General features: G+C 33.6%; 2 protein-coding genes across 2 annotated transcripts; one reads left to right on the top strand and one right to left on the bottom strand.

Moving 5' to 3' along the window:
* The first annotated feature begins 1669 nt into the window (after positions 1 to 1669).
* CPK29 (calcium-dependent protein kinase 29) lies at positions 1670 to 7030 on the top strand. Its single transcript, XM_078971536.1, has 8 exons — positions 1670 to 2488; positions 5251 to 5394; positions 5595 to 5747; positions 5834 to 5949; positions 6028 to 6198; positions 6304 to 6431; positions 6525 to 6624; positions 6712 to 7030. The coding sequence occupies exons 1-8, from the start codon at positions 1789 to 1791 to the stop codon at positions 6805 to 6807; spliced, it is 1608 nt and encodes a 535-aa protein (XP_078827662.1). The 5' UTR covers positions 1670 to 1788; the 3' UTR covers positions 6808 to 7030.
* On the bottom strand, positions 7007 to 12832 carry LOC145012749 (uncharacterized). Its single transcript, XM_078971535.1, has 18 exons — positions 12451 to 12832; positions 11927 to 12036; positions 11663 to 11821; positions 11490 to 11555; positions 11300 to 11389; positions 10839 to 11150; positions 10667 to 10764; positions 10520 to 10555; positions 10323 to 10443; positions 9990 to 10226; positions 8918 to 9013; positions 8727 to 8831; positions 8506 to 8640; positions 8054 to 8421; positions 7879 to 7972; positions 7650 to 7808; positions 7417 to 7575; positions 7007 to 7328 (listed from the first exon to the last, which is right to left on the bottom strand). Exons 2-17 carry the CDS (start codon positions 12023 to 12025, stop codon positions 7477 to 7479), a joined length of 2274 nt encoding a protein of 757 aa, XP_078827661.1. The 5' UTR covers positions 12026 to 12036; positions 12451 to 12832; the 3' UTR covers positions 7007 to 7328; positions 7417 to 7476.
* Positions 12833 to 18806: the final 5974 nt, after the last annotated feature.

Genomic DNA, 18806 nt, shown 5'->3' with positions numbered 1-18806 from the left:
ATACCTTTTTTAGAGACATCTTCAATAGACTGTCTATATGCATCATCCACCAAGACTTCAAGGCACTCATCATCCATACCATGTATGTCTTCTTCAAAGATCTCTTTACGTTCTCAAGTAGGCATCGTGTTCATGGTTTCACCGATTTGCTCAATTTATCACACAATATGGATTCTATCACATTCAGTTAGACTCCTCGTTGCCTATGCATCATCAGGGTACTCACACAACTTATCTCCTAATATATGTGGATGATATTGTGTTGAGTGTCTCATCTTGCAATCTTCTTTAGCAAGTTATCACTTATCTTCGCTCAAAGCTTGCCATGTCTAATTTAGGTTTTTGAATTATTTCCAGAGCATAGTAGTTACTCGTGACAGTCATGCCAATGTTTCTGCCTCGGCGGAAATACGCCACCAAGATTCTTCAGCATGCTCACATGCTTAACTACAAATTTTTCCGCACCTTGGCTAACACATCATCCACGTGTGATGACATAAGACCTCCAGTGGCTGACCCAACTCTTTACAGGAGTCTTGCAGGAGCTTTATGAATATCGGACATTTAATAGACTAGACATTACTTGTGTTGGTCAACAGGTATGTTTATACACGCATGATCCCAGAGAGCCTTATTTTACAGCCCTCAAGCATATTCGTCGATATTTATGGGGCATTCTCGATCATGGTCTTCAACTTTATGTCTCACTTGTTTGTGGTCTTACTGCTTACTCTAATGTTGATTGATATAGTTACCCCATTTCTCATCGCTCCACCTCCTGTTATTGTGTCTTTCTTGGCCAAAACCTTTTATCTTGGTTGTGGTAGCAACAAGCTAGTATTTCATGGTCTAGTGAAGAACCTGAGTATCGTAGTGTTGCCAATGTGGTTGCTAAAACCACTTGCATTCGCAATCTTCTATTGGAGTTACACTACTTTATTGCGATAATGTGAGTATTGTGTACTTATCTTGTAATCTTGTTTAACACCAACGCACCAAGCACATAGAGATTGACATCCATTTCGTTTGTTACAAGGTTGCTCTCCATCATGTTCGTTTTCTTCATTTTCCATCATCGTCTCAGTGACATATTCACTAAGTCTTCCCTCCACTTTATTTCTAAATATCGATCCAACGTCCGTTCGAAACCTACCGTTCTGATTGAAGGGGATGTTAGCCGACATCTATTTAGTAATCATATTTGGCCTTATTATTGTTGTATTATCTTTGTATTTAATAGCCCTAGGCTATTGGATAGCCCGTGTGCTTATTTGTATATGTGGGCCCTTGGCCTTGTTCATTGTATTTCTTCTTGTCTAATGCATTTGATCGTCATGGAAAACATTACTGAAACGTATTCATTGTAATTTGGTTTAGCTTTCTTGTTAGTTTTTAATAAAATATTTACCTATTTAAAAAAGTGAAACAAAAATATTACTAGTATAATATTTGCTCATAATGTCCATGATTTAACCCTTTGGAGAAGCTAGAAATATCGTTGCATTGATCAAATTTAGTTATTTTGAAACACCACTGTCATTTTATGCGACCGTTTCTCCGCCTACAATCCCAAACACCTTACACACACAAGCTTGACGTATGCAATACGATCCCCTAAGATATAAAAAGGCTAATAAGTCCGAATCAAGAAACCAACAAAGACGTGTACAAGCAAAAAGAATCTAAAGTAAAGCTATACCTTTGTCTTCATAATCCCAAACCACATCATAATCTTTACAAAAACCAAAATCTAACACAAACCCATTTCAGATCTCACCTCAATCTCAAATGGGTATTTGTTGGTCTTTCCTAAAACCTCATCGAAGCCATGATATCCCGATTTCATCACCTTCACCCCCACATCACCATCTTCCTCCTGCAGATGATCATCAAAACCATTTCATCCCTGATCAAGAAAGAACATACTATCCGATCCCCAGCAAGTTCGACCCACAAAAAACCATAAAAAACCATGAAGAAGGGTCTATTCTAGGAAAGGAGTACGTTGATCTAAAGAAAGTTTACTATATCGGGAAAGAATTAGGGAGAGGACAGTTTGGTATCACGTATCTTTGCACTGAAAAGGCCTCAGGTATGAAGTATGCATGCAAATCGATATCAAAGAAGAAGCTTGTTACAAAGAAGGATATGGATGATGTAAGGAGGGAGATTATGATGCTGCAACATCTAACTGGGCAACCAAATATTGTGGAGTTTAGAGGTGCTTATGAAGATGAAAGTAGTGTGCATTTGGTTATGGAGTTGTGTAGTGGAGGTGAGCTTTTTGATAGGATAACAAAAAAAGGGAGTTATTCTGAGAAAGAAGCAGCCAAGATTGGGAGACAGATTGTGAATGTGGTGCATGTTTGTCATTTCATGGGGGTTATGCATCGAGATTTGAAGCCTGAAAATTTCTTGATGGTTAGTCAAGATGAAGATTCGCCATTGAAAGCTACTGATTTTGGGCTTTCAGTCTTCATTGAAGAAGGTCAGTTTTAAAGATTCATCCTCTTAATTCATTCATTCTAAATTATATATATATATGCTTTATATAACTTATCTAAATCTATGTATGCAATTAACTTTTGTAACTGAATTTTGGCTTTAAAACGTTGCAAAAGTATATTGCTTTGGTACGTTCCTTTTGGTTCAAGTAAAGGAATATGTTGGAAAGTATTTTATAAAGTGAGGAAACATATTATGTTGTACAAAAGAACAAATCCCATTTTGAAGCCAATAGTTATTAATTAATTTCTAATTTTATAATTTTGAAGAATGTTAATATTTATGTTATAATTGTTATGTAAAACATATATATGTAACAATATTGAAATTGCATTTCAGTATTTGTGTTATGGAAAGATACATAATACCATTTTAATTGTTGTTAAAAAACTAAAATCTTATACGTTATAAAACACTGTTTACATATTGTAGTAAAAAATATCTAATTCTAACATCAAATCTCACATATTAGTGATAATAAAACTTGAAGATGTTGTGCTGTTAACAACACTTTAGAACATTTGTAGCTTTCGAAGTTCTTTATTTTTCGTGTTAATAAAATTCCAAAAAACAATTATGTTAAGTCTTACTGAAGTTTTAATAAAAAGTTTGAAGCTTAAAATTTATTGACTAGGGGGCTTCAAATCCGGCAATTGACTAACCCTATTTTGTAATTTTATTTTTATTTTTTTTATATGCTGTTGGTCTAATATATTTTGGTCGAAGAAAAAAAAACTTTATTTTTAATTTTAAAAGTTTCCAAGAACCAATAATTAATTAACTTCATATTTTTACATATATTTAAAATATATATTATTTATTTTGCCTATAATTTAATAAAAGTATTTGATTAATGACAAATTATTTAAAATATCTTTCTCAATAACAACATAATAATAAATAAAGTTTTATTACGCAGAAGCTCTTTGAAGATATTTATTGTTATCACCTCAAATGATTTGACATGTTCATTAATAACTAGTGGAAAGGAGTTCACACCATACGTCCATACCATTCTCAATATCATGATTAATAACTTAGTTATAATTTATAAAAGAAACTGTGATTGAAATTGAATGTTACATTTTTTTACCAACCTAATAGGTATTGTTATATTTCTTTTTTAGATGACAATAATTATTTTTCTTACCAAAATGCATGTCAAAGCATCTATTTATGCACTAAAATCACTGCTAAATATTGGTTATTTAGTTTTGTCCTTTGAAAAGCATTTAAAAAATTATATTTTATTAATAAGACGGAAATACAATTAATCCAGACATATAACAAATTTTTTGATGTTACACGTACTCATTTTGAATGAAAAACGTCAATATTTTTTATTTATGATGTCTTAAAATTTGAAGGGATCTTCATAAAAATGTGTTCTGACAGTTTTTAAAAATAAAATTGTGAGGATGATTAATTATTAACCAATTATTTTATCAAAAAATATTTCAGATATTTAATTATTAACCAATTATTTGGTTGTTATAAGTTGATTGAATAAAAATAAAACTTATAATGAAAATAATTACAATATATATTTGATTGATATAAAAATGATTAGCAAATACGTGTAATACACATCGAGTCAACAAGTCAATTATGAAATGACAGGTCAACCAGGTCAATGAACCTTTGTCTTGGTGCCCTTGAAAGTCTTGAAAGTGCCCATCCACATCATCACATGCATGATCATGCACTATTTAACAAGATGTACACATCAAAGAATCATATAAACACATTATATATATATATATATATATATATATATATATATATATATATATATATATATATATATATATATATATATATATGGGTTCAGGTTCATTTGAGACCATTCTAATTTTGGAAGACCGTGAGACCAAATCTAAAAATAATTTTAAAATGCAAAATAAATGGAAAAATCCAAAAATTCTTTTTTTAAATATTATTTTCGGAACTTGAATTAATTAAAAAAAATCTGTTTTTTTTTTAAAATAAGTGAAATATTCTAATAAAATATTACACTGACATATTCTAAAAAATAATTTTAAAATGCAGAATAAATGGAAAAATCTAAAATTCTTTTTTTAAATATTATTTTCGGAACTTGAATTAACTAAAAAAAATAAAAATAAAAATAAAAATAAATTCCTTTTTTTTTTAAAAAATACGTAAAATATTCTAATAGAATATTACACTGACATATTCTAAAAAATAATTTTAAAATGCAAAATAAATGGAAAAATCCAAAAAAAAAAATTTAATATTATTTTCCGAACTTGAATTAACCAAAAATAAATAAAAAAATAAAAAAAATGTGTCTCACGATCTCACAAAATTTGACCGTCTCACGTGAACCTAACCATATATATATATATATATATATATATATATATATATATATATATATATATATATATATATATATATATATATATATATATATATATATATATATATATATATATATATATATATATATATATATATATATATATATATATATATATATGAAATTGACCCATATCTAGAAAATACATTGTATGGGACGTGGGACATGCAGTGATAATCTTGATTGTACGTTTGTATATATAAAAACATTTACAGTTAAGATGTAGATAGATAGATATATCAAACTGTCTAAACGAAAAGGTTGTGGTTTATTATTTATGCATTTCTTGTTTAAATTTGGATTCATTTAAGTGGCATTTTAGGGATACTAAAATACAATATCTTATGCAATTCATTTTTTAGGGACGATTTATAAAGAAATTGTAGGGAGTGCATATTATGTGGCACCAGAGGTTTTACGACGTCGTTATGGAAAGGAGGCAGACGTGTGGAGTGCCGGTGTCATTTTGTATATTCTTCTTAGCGGCGTACCTCCTTTTTGGGGAGGTCGAACTTCTTTAACTCCCTTCACTTCTATGGTTTATTAAATTTAAAATAAAAGTTAATTCATTTCATAATAAATGGATAAAAATCACTCTTATAAAGTTTAATATTCATAAAAATAAATTCCTAAACGTTTAAATAAAAATTAACCTTTCTTGTTAAGAAGGGAAAATGAAAGATTTTTTTTTTTTGTCATATTTCAGAGAGTGAAAAGGTAATATTTGAAGAAATATTAGAAGGTAAACTCGACCTTCAAAGCCCTCCATGGCCATCTATATCCGATGGTGCTAAAGATTTAATATCAAAAATGTTGACAAGAAATCCTAAAAAACGTATCAGCGCACATACAGCCCTTGGTTAGTATAGCAAAAAAAACCTCTTATTTACATTTCTCCAAAACTTGAACATAAAAAAATAACCATGGATGAAATCAACCTCTCAGAACACCCATGGCTCAAGGAAAACGGTGATGCATCAGAACAACCAATAGATAGTGCCGTTTTGATTAGAATGAAGCAGTTCAGAGCCATGAACAAGTTGAAGAAGCTAGCATTAAAGGTATGTCTAATTTTATCAAAGAAAAACAAAGGGTTTTGTTAATTTTAATGGGTTTTTTTTTATTAAAAAAAAAAACAGGTTATTGCGGAAAACCTAGAATCAACAGAAGAGATAAAGGGATTGAAACAGATGTTCAACAACATGGACACTGACGGAAGTGGGACCATAACATATGAAGAACTTAAAACCGGACTATCAAAGCTTGGATCAAGGCTAGCTGAGGCAGAGATACAACAACTCATGGAAGCTGTAAGCTCTTATATAAGTCAATTCATTATTTATGAGGTGTAGAATTCCTAAAAAATGGGTCCATGTTTATAACTTTATTGATTGTGATTTATTATTTAATAATAGGCTGATGTTGATAAGAATGGAACGATTGATTATCTAGAGTTTGTGGCTGCAACAATGCATCGACATAAACTTGATAGGGAAGAGAATCTGTACAAAACCTTTCAATTTTTCGACAAGGATAATAGCGGGTTTGTTTTTTCACTTTTTTTTTTCCATTTATATTTAAAAAATAATATTTGTAGTATCTGTTGGTTTACGTTTACACATGGGGTTTGTTATAGATATATCACTAGAGATGAGTTGAAACATGCGATGACAGAATATGGAATGGGAGATGAAGCAACCATTGATGAAGTCCTCGATGACGTGGACACCGATAAGGTCAGTAACAATCACAGTAAAACAGTAAAAATCTTTTTTTTTATCTTATTTTCATTTTTTGGTAATTCTATTTTAATTTGATGACAGGATGGGAAGATCAATTATGATGAGTTTGTGACAATGATGAGGAAGGGAACAGTTGAAACAGGTGAAAATAGCAAAATAAAAGAACTTGGCCTCTAGTGTTTGTTTGTTGAGCTTGAGTGAAATGCTGTGTGGTAAATAAATAGCCAAGGGTAAAAAATAATAATAATGATAATAATAATAATAATAATGTACCCTTTTGAGCTTTCTCCAATCATATATGTGCATATAACATATATCCATGATCTATGTATGCATGGTTGTTTTGTAAATACAAGTGAATAGTAATATGCAAAAATTTCCTACAAGGGTTTAAAATTAATGTTTGTGGTCAACTGTAGGTTACATACCATGATACCAATACCATAATACTAGTTCTATTTCTAAAAAAAAAACAGACAGTTTTAAGTAAAGCCATTGAAAACAAAACAACAGACAAAAATAATAACACATCAATAAGATGTACAAAACACAAACTTACTTGGTTGACATGTGTGACAAATGTTGTTATAGATACTACTAAACAATGTGGTGGTTTTCTGACATCATCATCTTCTGCTATTTCTTTTATACTCGATAGCTCTTTGACCAGAATTTTGACCCGAGGTTCTTCGTGTATGCTTCATGATTTTAAAAATAAAATTTTAGTTTTTTATTTAAAAACTAATAACATGTAACTGAATATAGCTATATTATAAAGATGATTACCTCCAAGAATCTTGGAAGCTCAAAATCACTCACAAGAGCACCTCTCTGGATACATAAAATTCATCTTCCGGAAACAATTCGGTAATTGAGAACAAGATCTTCGGTTTTTTTCCATATATAAGTACGAACAGTAGCTAAGCTCATGTCAGGTGTCAAAACCTGTAAATAAATATAAATAAATAACAAACTAATGTTTTATATATTAATATTAAAAAAAAAAAAAAAAAACTTGCCTGATTATTGCATAAAATTTCTATTGAAGGCTTAAGTTTTTGCCATGGTTTAATCATTCCAGATCTAAAAGATCCATCTCCAGTGGCAAAAGCTCCATCAATCGCCAAGCTCTCCATTGGTTTATCGAGAACCAGCTTTTCCACCACATAATTAACAACCTGACAAAAAATAATTTATTTGCAAATCCTTGTCAAAAATTACCAAAATACCCTTACTAGTTGCTACTACCTTGTGTATTCTTAAGATACGAGGTGCACTGAGCTTCCCTTGTGTCACAGTTTGAGCCGTTGATCCTTCATACGGCTGTAAATAAAAACTGCACCTGAAAACCATAACAGAAAACGTAACAGAATGTATAACAGAAAGGTAACAGAACGTATTAACAGAAAATGTAACTACGTACTTGGTGTGTTCCCTAGGGGGCAAACGATTATGTAAAACACAATCAAGGACCCACCAAGGTAAATCTTTTTCATCTTCAGTAGAATCCATTTCAGTAATTTTTTTTCTCCATGGACCATTTTGTGAGCCCTCAGTAATAATAGAAGGTGGGGACACAGTTGAAAAGTCAAACGGAGGGTAAACTGAAGAATCGTTTTCACTGTTTCCATCTACTTCAACTTTCGAGAGTGTAATGCTTCTAGAAGAAACATCCCTATCCCTGACAGGTGGCACTTCCCCGTTGGCCAAACTTTGGGGACCAAATTTATGTTTCTTTTTAGACAGCCACGGTGCCAATAGTCCTTTCAGTGTCTCCCTTGCCAAATTAACCTATAATATAAAAGAAAAAGAAATTAATATTTTGTTATAAAATTTTATTGATATGTGTATATATCAATAAAATAATGAAATTACCTTATCGTCCTCGGCTTTTTCGGTGATGTTAAGATCAACAGAATACATTTCTGCTGAAAAACACTGTGGGGTGTCCAAATGGACAGATAAGTTTCCGAGTCTACTATCTATAGTGAACCACGCGGGAATGCTGACCTGGACAACCATGGTGAAAAGTCAAAAGTCAAAAGTCAAAGGTCAAGGTCAAAGAGAAGATGTATGAAATGGTCAAACCTACATACCATCTCAAAAAGTTCTTCCTTCTTTTTTTCAAATGACACCTGTCCATAGTCTTCAATTACAACACCTCTAGTGATCTCCCAAAGCTTTACACAACCAGCATTATCCTATTGAAGACACATTTCTTTTACTCTCTTCAAAAATGTGTGGAAATTTTTTTAAAAGGAAAAAAATTGAAAAACTTAATGTGTACCTTGGTTAAAACGTGTCGTCTGTTGTTCATAATTTCAAATTGCACGATTCCTGGAATTCCATTAATACTGAATATTGGTTCTTTATAAACAGGAACCTACATACATGTCAAAAAATCAATTTACTTTAGTTTTTTGTTGAAAAAAAAAAGTTCAAAAAATAAGCGAATACAAACAGTAAAGTGTCTATACGGCATACTCTATATGTAGATGAAAGATTGAAATTAGAGTAAGTTACATTTTTGGTCCCTGAGTTTAGATGGTTTTTTCGGTTTTGGTCCCTACAGAATTTGGTTTCCAATTTTGGTCCTTATATTGATGTTCCATAACGATTTTAGCCCCTGAATCTAACTACTCAGTTGTTAAATTTTTTTTAATGACCATTTTACCCTTGAAAAATAATCAGTAAACCACATAGTCCAATTTTAAAGCTTTTTATTGTGGTTTTATTAAGGGGGTGTTTGGATTAAATTTTTAGCTTATTGCTTATAGCTTATTTGTGGTGGGAATAAGCAATAAGCAATAAGCAATAAGCATGGGGAGGGATGCTTATTAAAATTAGCTTATTTAGCCTAATAAGCTGGATTTTATCCAAACACTTAAATTAGCTTATTGTGGGAATAAGCAATAAGCACATCTTTTTTTCCTATCCAAACACCCCCTAAGGTTTATAACATTATATAGATAATATCTTGTAAACTTGTCCATTTTGAATGATTTATAATTGTATTTGTATGTACTTCAATATAGAGTTTTTTACAAAATACCATATTTATAAAAGAAAAAAAAAAAAGTTATAGTATATTAATATATTAACAAATAGTTAAATCTACAAATGTGGTCCCTATGACCCTATGGTTTACTTGTTTTTCAGGTTTGGTCCTGGTTGTCGAAGGGCAAAATAGTCATTTTACAAAACTAATAGCTGAGAGTAGTTAGATTTAACAATGCATGGACCAAAATCGTTATAAAACATCAAAATAAGGACAAAAACTGAAAAATATAACATCTAAACTCAGGGATCAAAAACGTAATTGATTATAAAGAATAAGATGAAAGATTATAAAAACTCACAGGAGTAGATCCTTCTAAAGAAGCCCTAGCTCTTGAAAAAGACAAGTTGCCAGCTAGGAAAGAGCCACCTCTATGAAACACCTTTTGAGGATTTTGAGCTTCAGCAGGCCATCTGTGAACAGAAGAATCTGTTGTTGCAACCCAAATACCATCATCATGCATTGCTAGCTGCTGAATGGGATGTTCCTTTGTGCAAAGAAGTATACTCTCCCTTGTTGAAAGATCCGTTAAGTACAACTATTCAAAAAAAACATTACAATATAACATAAATTATTCATATTCTTTCATTGAAATATATAAAAAAAAAAAAAAAAAAAAAAAAAGTAGACTCACAGAAAGATCCCTTCCACCACTATACACATGACTGAATGTAGGAGTGCTAGCAAGTGCCCAAACAGAATCTGTGTGAACTGCATATGAATGCACACATCTTTGTTGCCCAAGATCCCATAATCTATAAAAATAAAATAAAAAATGTAAATATTTTTTTTTTAAAATGAGTACCATAACTATTTAAATACAGAAACTACCTGATCATAGAATCCGAGGATCCTGATAAACAAAACCTGCATCATTGAAAATTTTATAAAGAATCAGAAACCCAATAACCTAATAACTTAATTACACAAAGAAAATACAATTTTTAAAAACTTAAGAAACTCTGAAAGAACACAAACCTTCCTGTGGAATCAAGAAGCAAAGCCCTAATGTTATCTGTATGCCCTCTAAGCTTCATCATCTTTGAGCCACTTCTTGAGTCCCAAACACGTACAGCCTACAATAAAATTAATAGATTCTAAATATTAACAAGACAAGTTTTATAAAATGTTGTGATTTTATAGTTTTTACCTTTTCTGTTCCACCAGAAACAAGAAGAGTTCCAGTATCATTCATGGCTAATGCATAAACAGACTCTTTATGTCCTTTAGCAGCAATAGGAACATATCCTTGAGGTGAATTTGTTTGCAATGTAATATTGTTGTTTGAGCTTATAGTACGTAAGCTAGTAACTGGTAGTAAACTTCCTGATCCTGACCCATTGGTGCCACCTGGACGATCCTCGTCAGCTGCCTCGCTGGACTTGGTGAGAGGAGCAAGTGCTGCTTCAAGATCCCATATGAACACTTCACCACCCAATCCACCAGAGGCAACAATATTGCTCTACAACAATAAATAATAATCACACAAAAAAAAAAAAAAAAGCATAAACTACTAACAGAAAAAATATACATATATATATATATATATATATATATATATATATATGTGTTCATGATGTTTATATAATTAAAGAAAGACAAAAAGATTACATTTTTTTCTGCTGCAGCAAGAGAAGTGACATAATCTGTGTGTTGGCGAAAAGTCCTTGTGCAAGTTCCATTAGAAAGAGAATCCCATGTCTAGTAGTGGAAAACATGAAAACAAGATAAATATTAGTTAAAATTTTGTATACATAATGATACATTGATTAAAAGGTTTAATCTTACACTGAAGACAAACCTTGACTGTAGTATCTGAGGAGCATGATACAAGGGTATTCCCTCCTACAAGAACTGCATCATTCACCTGTATATTCCAATTTACAAATATGCCCTCGCATTAACTTTTAACACCAAGTTTTTATATATTAACAATGAAGAAGAAGTATATAGTATATAGTATATAGTATATACCCAATCAACATGAGACTCAAAGGTAGCTGAGCATGTAGCATCCTCATCTGTCAATGCCCATCTTTTTAATGTTCCATCTCGGCTCCCTGTGAAGAGGTAACTTGAGTTGTCTTGTTTTGATGGCTTTAATACAGCCAAACAATTCACACCTGCACAATGCTGCAAAAGGGGAAGTGTGTTTGAATATGTGAGGTATGAAGTTCTTTACATGTTTATACAGAAAGAAGCAAGAATTAGTGATCAGATAATCATATGAACACTGACCTTTGTGTCATCTGTATCGTTTAATACATATGTAAATCTTTTCTCCTTGCGAGGACGAACTGAATTGGAGGCACTGCCTGCAATACCCACACGGTGCATTGCAGAAATTCCTGAAGCAAGTTATGTAGAAAATGGATAGAGTTATTGCTAGAATTTGAAGAAAAGAAGGTTATAAGCTTAAATGGATTGAATGATTCTAGGAGTGAATACAATATTATCTTCAATGAGTTCATTACTTCAAAGTTTCCGACAGAAGAGAAAGGAATATGGTATTTCATATCAAAAAAAAAACCCTAAATGATCATAGAGACGAACCTAAAAAAAGCCAATTTATAAAGTGAAGGAAATTTTAAATTGCCTCGTAATATCATGTAGTTGAATGAGAAACCCTAAGCGATCGAAAACGTGTCGCGAGAAAACAGAAGATAAACTGATAAGTTTCTAAACCCTCAATCGGATTTCCTACGAACGTAATCATCGGCAATAAATCTCTATGAATACACGGATAGACCTGCGGAGCTTACCAAAAAAATGGATCGATAGGAAGAAACAAGATTGCCTGATCCTTCAAAATTTGACTTCAGTTTCTTCGATTGAAGTGAAATTTTCCATAGCAGTGACATTCATCTGTATCAAACGGGTACGCGCTGTTGAAACTGAAACAAGTGAATTTGAAGTTGATCTCATACGACGATGATAATAATAATAAACGACAGGAGAATCAAATATCCAATTGGAAGAGATTAATTCCTCTTGTTCTTGTGTTTGATTTGCGTAGCAGTGCAGTGGAAAATGGTGTTATTGAGAGAGAGATTGCGAAAGGGGGTTTGAGACGAAGAAAACGAGAATGACAGTGAAAACGAAAACAGTATTTCGATTACGTTGTTCCGGTGCTTAATGGTTCGACATGTTTTTTTTCCTCTTGGTCCAGGGTAGTTTGGGTTGTTTAATTTCCGGTTTAATATGAATCAAATTCAAAGAGTTTTATTTTAATTATATTGTTTAATTTTTGTATCCTATTCTATCGATTTATATATTTAAACGAGTTAAAAAAAATTTATCTTTTACTTTGTATCAATTTGTTTCGAATTAGCAGGTTTAGGGTTCAAGACGTTTTTAATCATTTCGTGTTGTTCTGGGTTGAACCAATTTGAATCTAGTCTTGCTCGTTTAATTTTCAGGTCATGTCCACTTCGGGTTGTCCGTAAGGAGGGTAGCCTGAGACACAGTAGTCCATGGGCCCAAGCTAATGTTTCTCGTTTATAGAGAGTTCATCAACGTTATAAATATATTGAATGGTCAAAAACTCGTCCATGGCGGCAAATTCCCAAAAAACTAAGCAAAGCGGTCAAGATCAAGCGAAGGCCCCAAATATGAGACTACGACTCTATCCTTTTCACTCTCTAATTATTATAATGACTTATAATTGTCCATTTTGCCAACATATTTGTTTTATCTATTTTTGACTTTAATTTTGATTTCTAAATCTTTAGAGTTCTAAGGGACTCTATAAGTGATTTCTCGATCCATAGGACTCTATAAGTGAAGTATCTTAATCACTTATTTTTCATTCTCTCCTTATAAGGTTTTAGGTTTTTCAAGTTAGGTTAATTTTGAGAAAGAATGAAAATGTTGAAAAGACATATGCAATATAGGAGAGACACATGATATGGGTAGATTCTTCTTGAAGGTTATTTTAAGTTCAAACTTTTATATCGTGGACATGTAATTATTTATAGTTCCATTTTAGTTTTTTGGTTTTCTTTGTGCTGCATGATCAATTGATCACTTGTTAAAAAGGTTGGATTTTTATTAGTTTGATAGGTGTTGTTCTTTATTATATTTTATGGACTATAACTTGCAATTCAATCTGAGTATCCAAAATGTTGGTGATTTTAGTGTCATCATGTCATTTTAAGTAACTGGAACTAACATGTGAGCTAAGGGGTTTCATGATTTGTACTCTAATACATGTACGGGGTTGTACGGAGTGCACGCATGTATAAGATCGAGTCATAAGCCGGTTCGACGACTAGTCGGGGGTTCAAGGGCAGCGCCCCTTTGGCAGGGTATAAGGGCAACGCCCCTAGCGGGGTCCAAGGGGCAGAGCCCTTGGCTGGGGTCCCGCTGCCAGGTCAGCGAGCGGGGTCGAGGGGCAGAGCCCCTGCAGGGTTTGGGGCAGCGCATAATGGAACATAATGGAAAATTTAATTTCTTGAGGGTGATTATGGTAAAACTAACGAAACTTATTAGTTTTTGGTAACCCTAATCCAGATTAATATTAATTGCTTCCAAAGCAACTAATTACGACCCAACCCTAATGAAACCCTAATCGTTTTTAGTATATAAACAACTCTTCCTTTCCAGAAGAATGTTGTTCTTTAGCTCTCGTTTTTCCATCACACATTCACATAACCCTTTAGCATAATAGCTTACGTTTTCTGTGCCTATAATCGTAAGTGTCCGCTTGGATTATCCTAGGCTGAATTTCTTGTAACCCAGGCATAGGGTAGAAATATCGGTTCGGAAAGTGATATCACGATCCAAGCTGGTATCCAGATCTCCACCGCAAACCCTAATTTTCCCAACACAAAATTAGCTATATGATTTTGTTTTACTAATAAAGGCAATATGAAATAATGTTTATGATTAAGTAATTTGTTTTGGAAGCCTGGTTTGGTCCCAAATGTATTGGTACAAAAGTTAATAAGTTTCAGTGCTCAAGATCCCAAAACCCTATCTAATGTGGTGATGCATCCACTTGGAAATGAGTGGGGGTGAAAGAATGGAAGAGATATTTGGAAGATTGAAATGTAACTCTATAGGCTCGGCTTCAATTGTACATGTACATTTTTCTAATGCAATTGTTAAACCTTATTATACTTCACTTTTAGTTATTTGATTATAGTTTATGGTATTTTGAAAGGCCTCGTATTTTCTTTAATTTTGGGCCTCAAATCGACTTGGATGGGGACTAATTATCTCATGTCAACTCATTTACTTAAACATGTTGAAATCTCTAACTTAAACTCGTTCATTTTGAGTTGAGTAATTGGGTTGTGTTTTTTTTTTTTTTTGTGAGGTTTATTGTTTACCAAATAAGATAATGTAACTAGGTTTTGTAATTTTACACGTTTAGTCACTTTTTGTGTACATATTTGACTAATAAACTTACATAAAATGTTCAAAAAACCCATTATGATCACCAATTAAAAGTTTTTTTGTACACATTTAGCCTTTTTTGTCTCTTTCGTACCCATTTTCTCCTATTATAAATGTCTATAAAACATCGATCTACACATTTTATTGCATAAAGGGGTGGCCATTAGTAAGGAAGGTTTGCATATTTCTTATTTATTATATGTCAATGATGCTCTTATATTAGGTCATTGGTCTCATTAGAATACAAATAATCCATTATGTATTCTATGTTGCTTTTACTTAGCTTGTGGGTTGAGGATAAATCTTCACAGAGTTTGACGAGGAAGAAGTTCTAAACTTTGTTCCTTTGACAGGGTGTATCGTGGATTTTTTGCCTTTCACTTGTTTTGACAGGGCCCCCTCTTCGTAAGAAACGTAATCTAAGTTTCTTACTGGAGAGTACCAAGGATTTCAATCGTGCCCCCAATGAAGGTCCTCTGAAACTGCCGGAGTGGGCGCAAACTAGGACAACTGCACCGCCCTGTCATACGGGAGAAAAAAAAGCATCGAGAAAACCAGCCTTGTTCCCACAACTTGAGGAGCCGAGGCGAAGACTAGTTCTTCGCCTTCCCAAGGTTTCACCTCAACCTCTTCTGGTAAAACCCTAACCATCCCCCTTCTTGTGGGTTCTCATATGAATGCTTATAAGTCAGCTTGGAGACTATATGCCCAATATCTTGTCTCTGATCATGACACCGCTCTTGAGTAGTGTCAACACGCTTTTCCTCCTGCCACCACTGAGGCCCTAACTGTCCTATTAGACGAGCACATGACTGACGGCTTGCGTTACATTGCCGCCTAAGTGTCATCTTACTTGGTCGCGACCGCGGAGCGTACCTCTGATATGGAGACCCTCCATGTTGACTCTGATAGGAAGAGCATTGAATGTGAATATCTGAGAGCCCATGTGGCGAAGTTGGAGGCCAATAAGATCAGTTGGAGGCTAAGCAGGAAGTGGCGCTGCTCGAGAGAGCAAGCTTGGTGGATCAAGTGGCAAAGATGGAAGAAGAGGTGGGGCACCTAAACGGTGGTGTAGGGGCCCTAAGTTTGGAGAACGTCGGTCTGAGTGGGCGGACGACGGAACTGGAGGTTGATTTTGTTGCTGAGAACACTGCAAGGGGAACGCTGGAGAATGATATTTCTTGGATGCTTAGAGACGAGCTCAGCCCTGTGGTGGATATGGTAATCGAGAGCCCCAGTTTCTCCAGGGTTTGGTTCGGGTGTGAGTGGCTTATGTGGTGGCGGGTTTGGAGCAGGGAAAGAGGGCTGCTAAAGAGCTGGCAATCGTCGGGGAGTTTAACCCAGAGGTTGAAATGGACATGGCCACCAGGTTCCAAGAGATGGAAGATTCCATGGCTGCTTTTACTAAAACATACTTTGTTGGCTATCTTGTAACGACCCAATTTTCAAAGGAAAATTTTTTCATTTTTTGATTAACCAAGATACTGTCCACAAAACATGAAATCCCAAATACAATTGTTTTCAAAATTCATATTAAGTACAATATTATTTCAATTCATCAGAGTGTCCCACAAGAAAACGCTTGAGAGAGTGCACGTCGCGCCATCAAGCCTTGCCCTTGCCCTTAGAATCAGATGTACCTGAAACAACTCCACAAACTGTAAGCTAATGCTTAGTGAGTTCCCCAGAGCATACCGAACACACAATCCACATAGCACATATCATATTAGCCATAAAAGCTACACATATCACATAAGTCATGCATACTAACATATAAGGATGTCGTGGGCTCCTCCCAATGTCTTATACCTTCATGATATGGGCTCCCTCATGGTCTTTACCTAGGAATGCCACGGGCTCCCCCATGTGGTCTTGTATCCAATTGCCATGGGCTCCTCCCAGGGTCTTCCATGCAAATATATATAATCAACTAGCATATCATATGACACAAAAGTATTTACCATCCCACTCTTAGTTACTTTATGAAAAATGTGAATTTGATGCTAATCCATAAATTGCACATTGCACCTTATTGGTCGTTAGTGGAGTGTGTGTGGTTAACCGACACACTAATATGGGACTAATATTGTTGGCAATGGGTGACTCATGAATTATTATTGATTAATGGAGCGTGTATGGTTAATCGGTACATTAATTAGATAATAAATGGCATCGAGAGTACCAAGTTAATTTGCATGTTTATTCACACATTGTTTGTAATCCTCGATATCCCGGTCACAAATGGAAAGGGAATAATCGAGATTAAACATGTCATTGACTAGTTCAATGAATCTCAAAAGAACTAGGAATTTCATTTAAAGCCTAATTCTTTCAAATTTCATTTTCATGATGAAATTGGTAAATCGCCATTTACCTACATTTAAATAATTTCCAATTGGATTATGAAATCCCTCTTCTAAATTGTGAAATATTTAGTTGGACCCTAGCATTGATTTAAATTTTGGGTTAATAATCAAGGATTAAAATCCACTAACTTGAATTCTCTTTTCTCCTATTATAGATGTCAAGTTCTCACAACAATGGTCTTCCTCATTCTTCTGGAAATGTTTTTCCTTCTGAAGATATGATCTTCCACATGTTGATCAAGGTAAATGAATGTTCCCTTCTTCAAGCAATGGTGGAACTGGAAATCATACTTCTACAACTCTTCCTTTACATCCTCCAATAATTCTCCCCGAACCACATTTTCTTCAAGCTGAAAAATATGAAGTCACTCAAGTCCTATTTCCAAGTAAACATCAAGATGGAAAGTCTGTGTGTGTGCATGAAATCACACATTGATAGATTGGAGATGTTGGGTGTCGTTTTCCTGAAGGAGTTGGCCATTAACTTGGTTTTGAGTTCGCTTCCTGAGTCATATGGTTAGTTCATTAAGGACAATTATATAAGGAACGATGACGTGACCCTAATTGATCTGACATATATGTTGATTTATGCTGAAGCAGAAATGCTTAAGAGCAAAAATCAAGCAAATGTGTTTGAGGGATCTGTCTCCCAAATTTCTATGGACAGTGGCAATGGCAACATTGGTAGTCCAGAAAATGTTTCTTTTCCCAATGGAAAGGGATCTGCTTAAGAGCAAAAATCAAGCAAATGTGTTTGACGGATTTGTCTCCCAAATTTCTATGGATACTGGCAATGGCAACATTGGTAGTCCAGAAAATGTTTCTTTTCCCAATGGAAAAAGATCAGCCAAGGTCAGAACGTTTTACCATATGGTAAATAGAAAGTCAAATTCTGAGATAGTCCCATGTGTTATTCCTGAGAAGTCCATATGTTTTTATTGCCAATTGAAGGGACATTAGATGTGAAGCTGCCCTGAATACCTGAAAGATTGCAGAGATAGTAAAGTCAAGTCGTATGACTCTACTTCAAGTACATCCACTATCCAACCCTATTATTTTATTAAGTTCCTATTCATAAATTCTTAATGAATGATGTGATAGTCACATTGTGATGTTTTGCAGGATCTAAGAGAAAGAAGGAAGCTTAAGAAGAGTAAGTTGAATATGATCGTGAGAGATAGATTTCAGTCGCATGGTTTGATGATAAGATTTTGGAAGCTATTGCTAAGGAGTTATGATAGATTAATAGATTGCTTAGGAAATATTTAGAAACATAGTGCTTGCATTGTAAGGACAAATTTTTTTCGCTTATTATCAATAAAAGTGAATTTTTGATTTATTTACTTTATATT

The sequence above is a fragment of the Lactuca saligna genome, chromosome 8 (genome assembly GCF_052625555.1).
Source record: "Lactuca saligna cultivar CGN05327 chromosome 8, ASM5262555v1, whole genome shotgun sequence".
NCBI lineage: Eukaryota > Viridiplantae > Streptophyta > Magnoliopsida > Asterales > Asteraceae > Lactuca > Lactuca saligna.
This window is presented reverse-complemented; position numbering and strand designations above follow the sequence as displayed.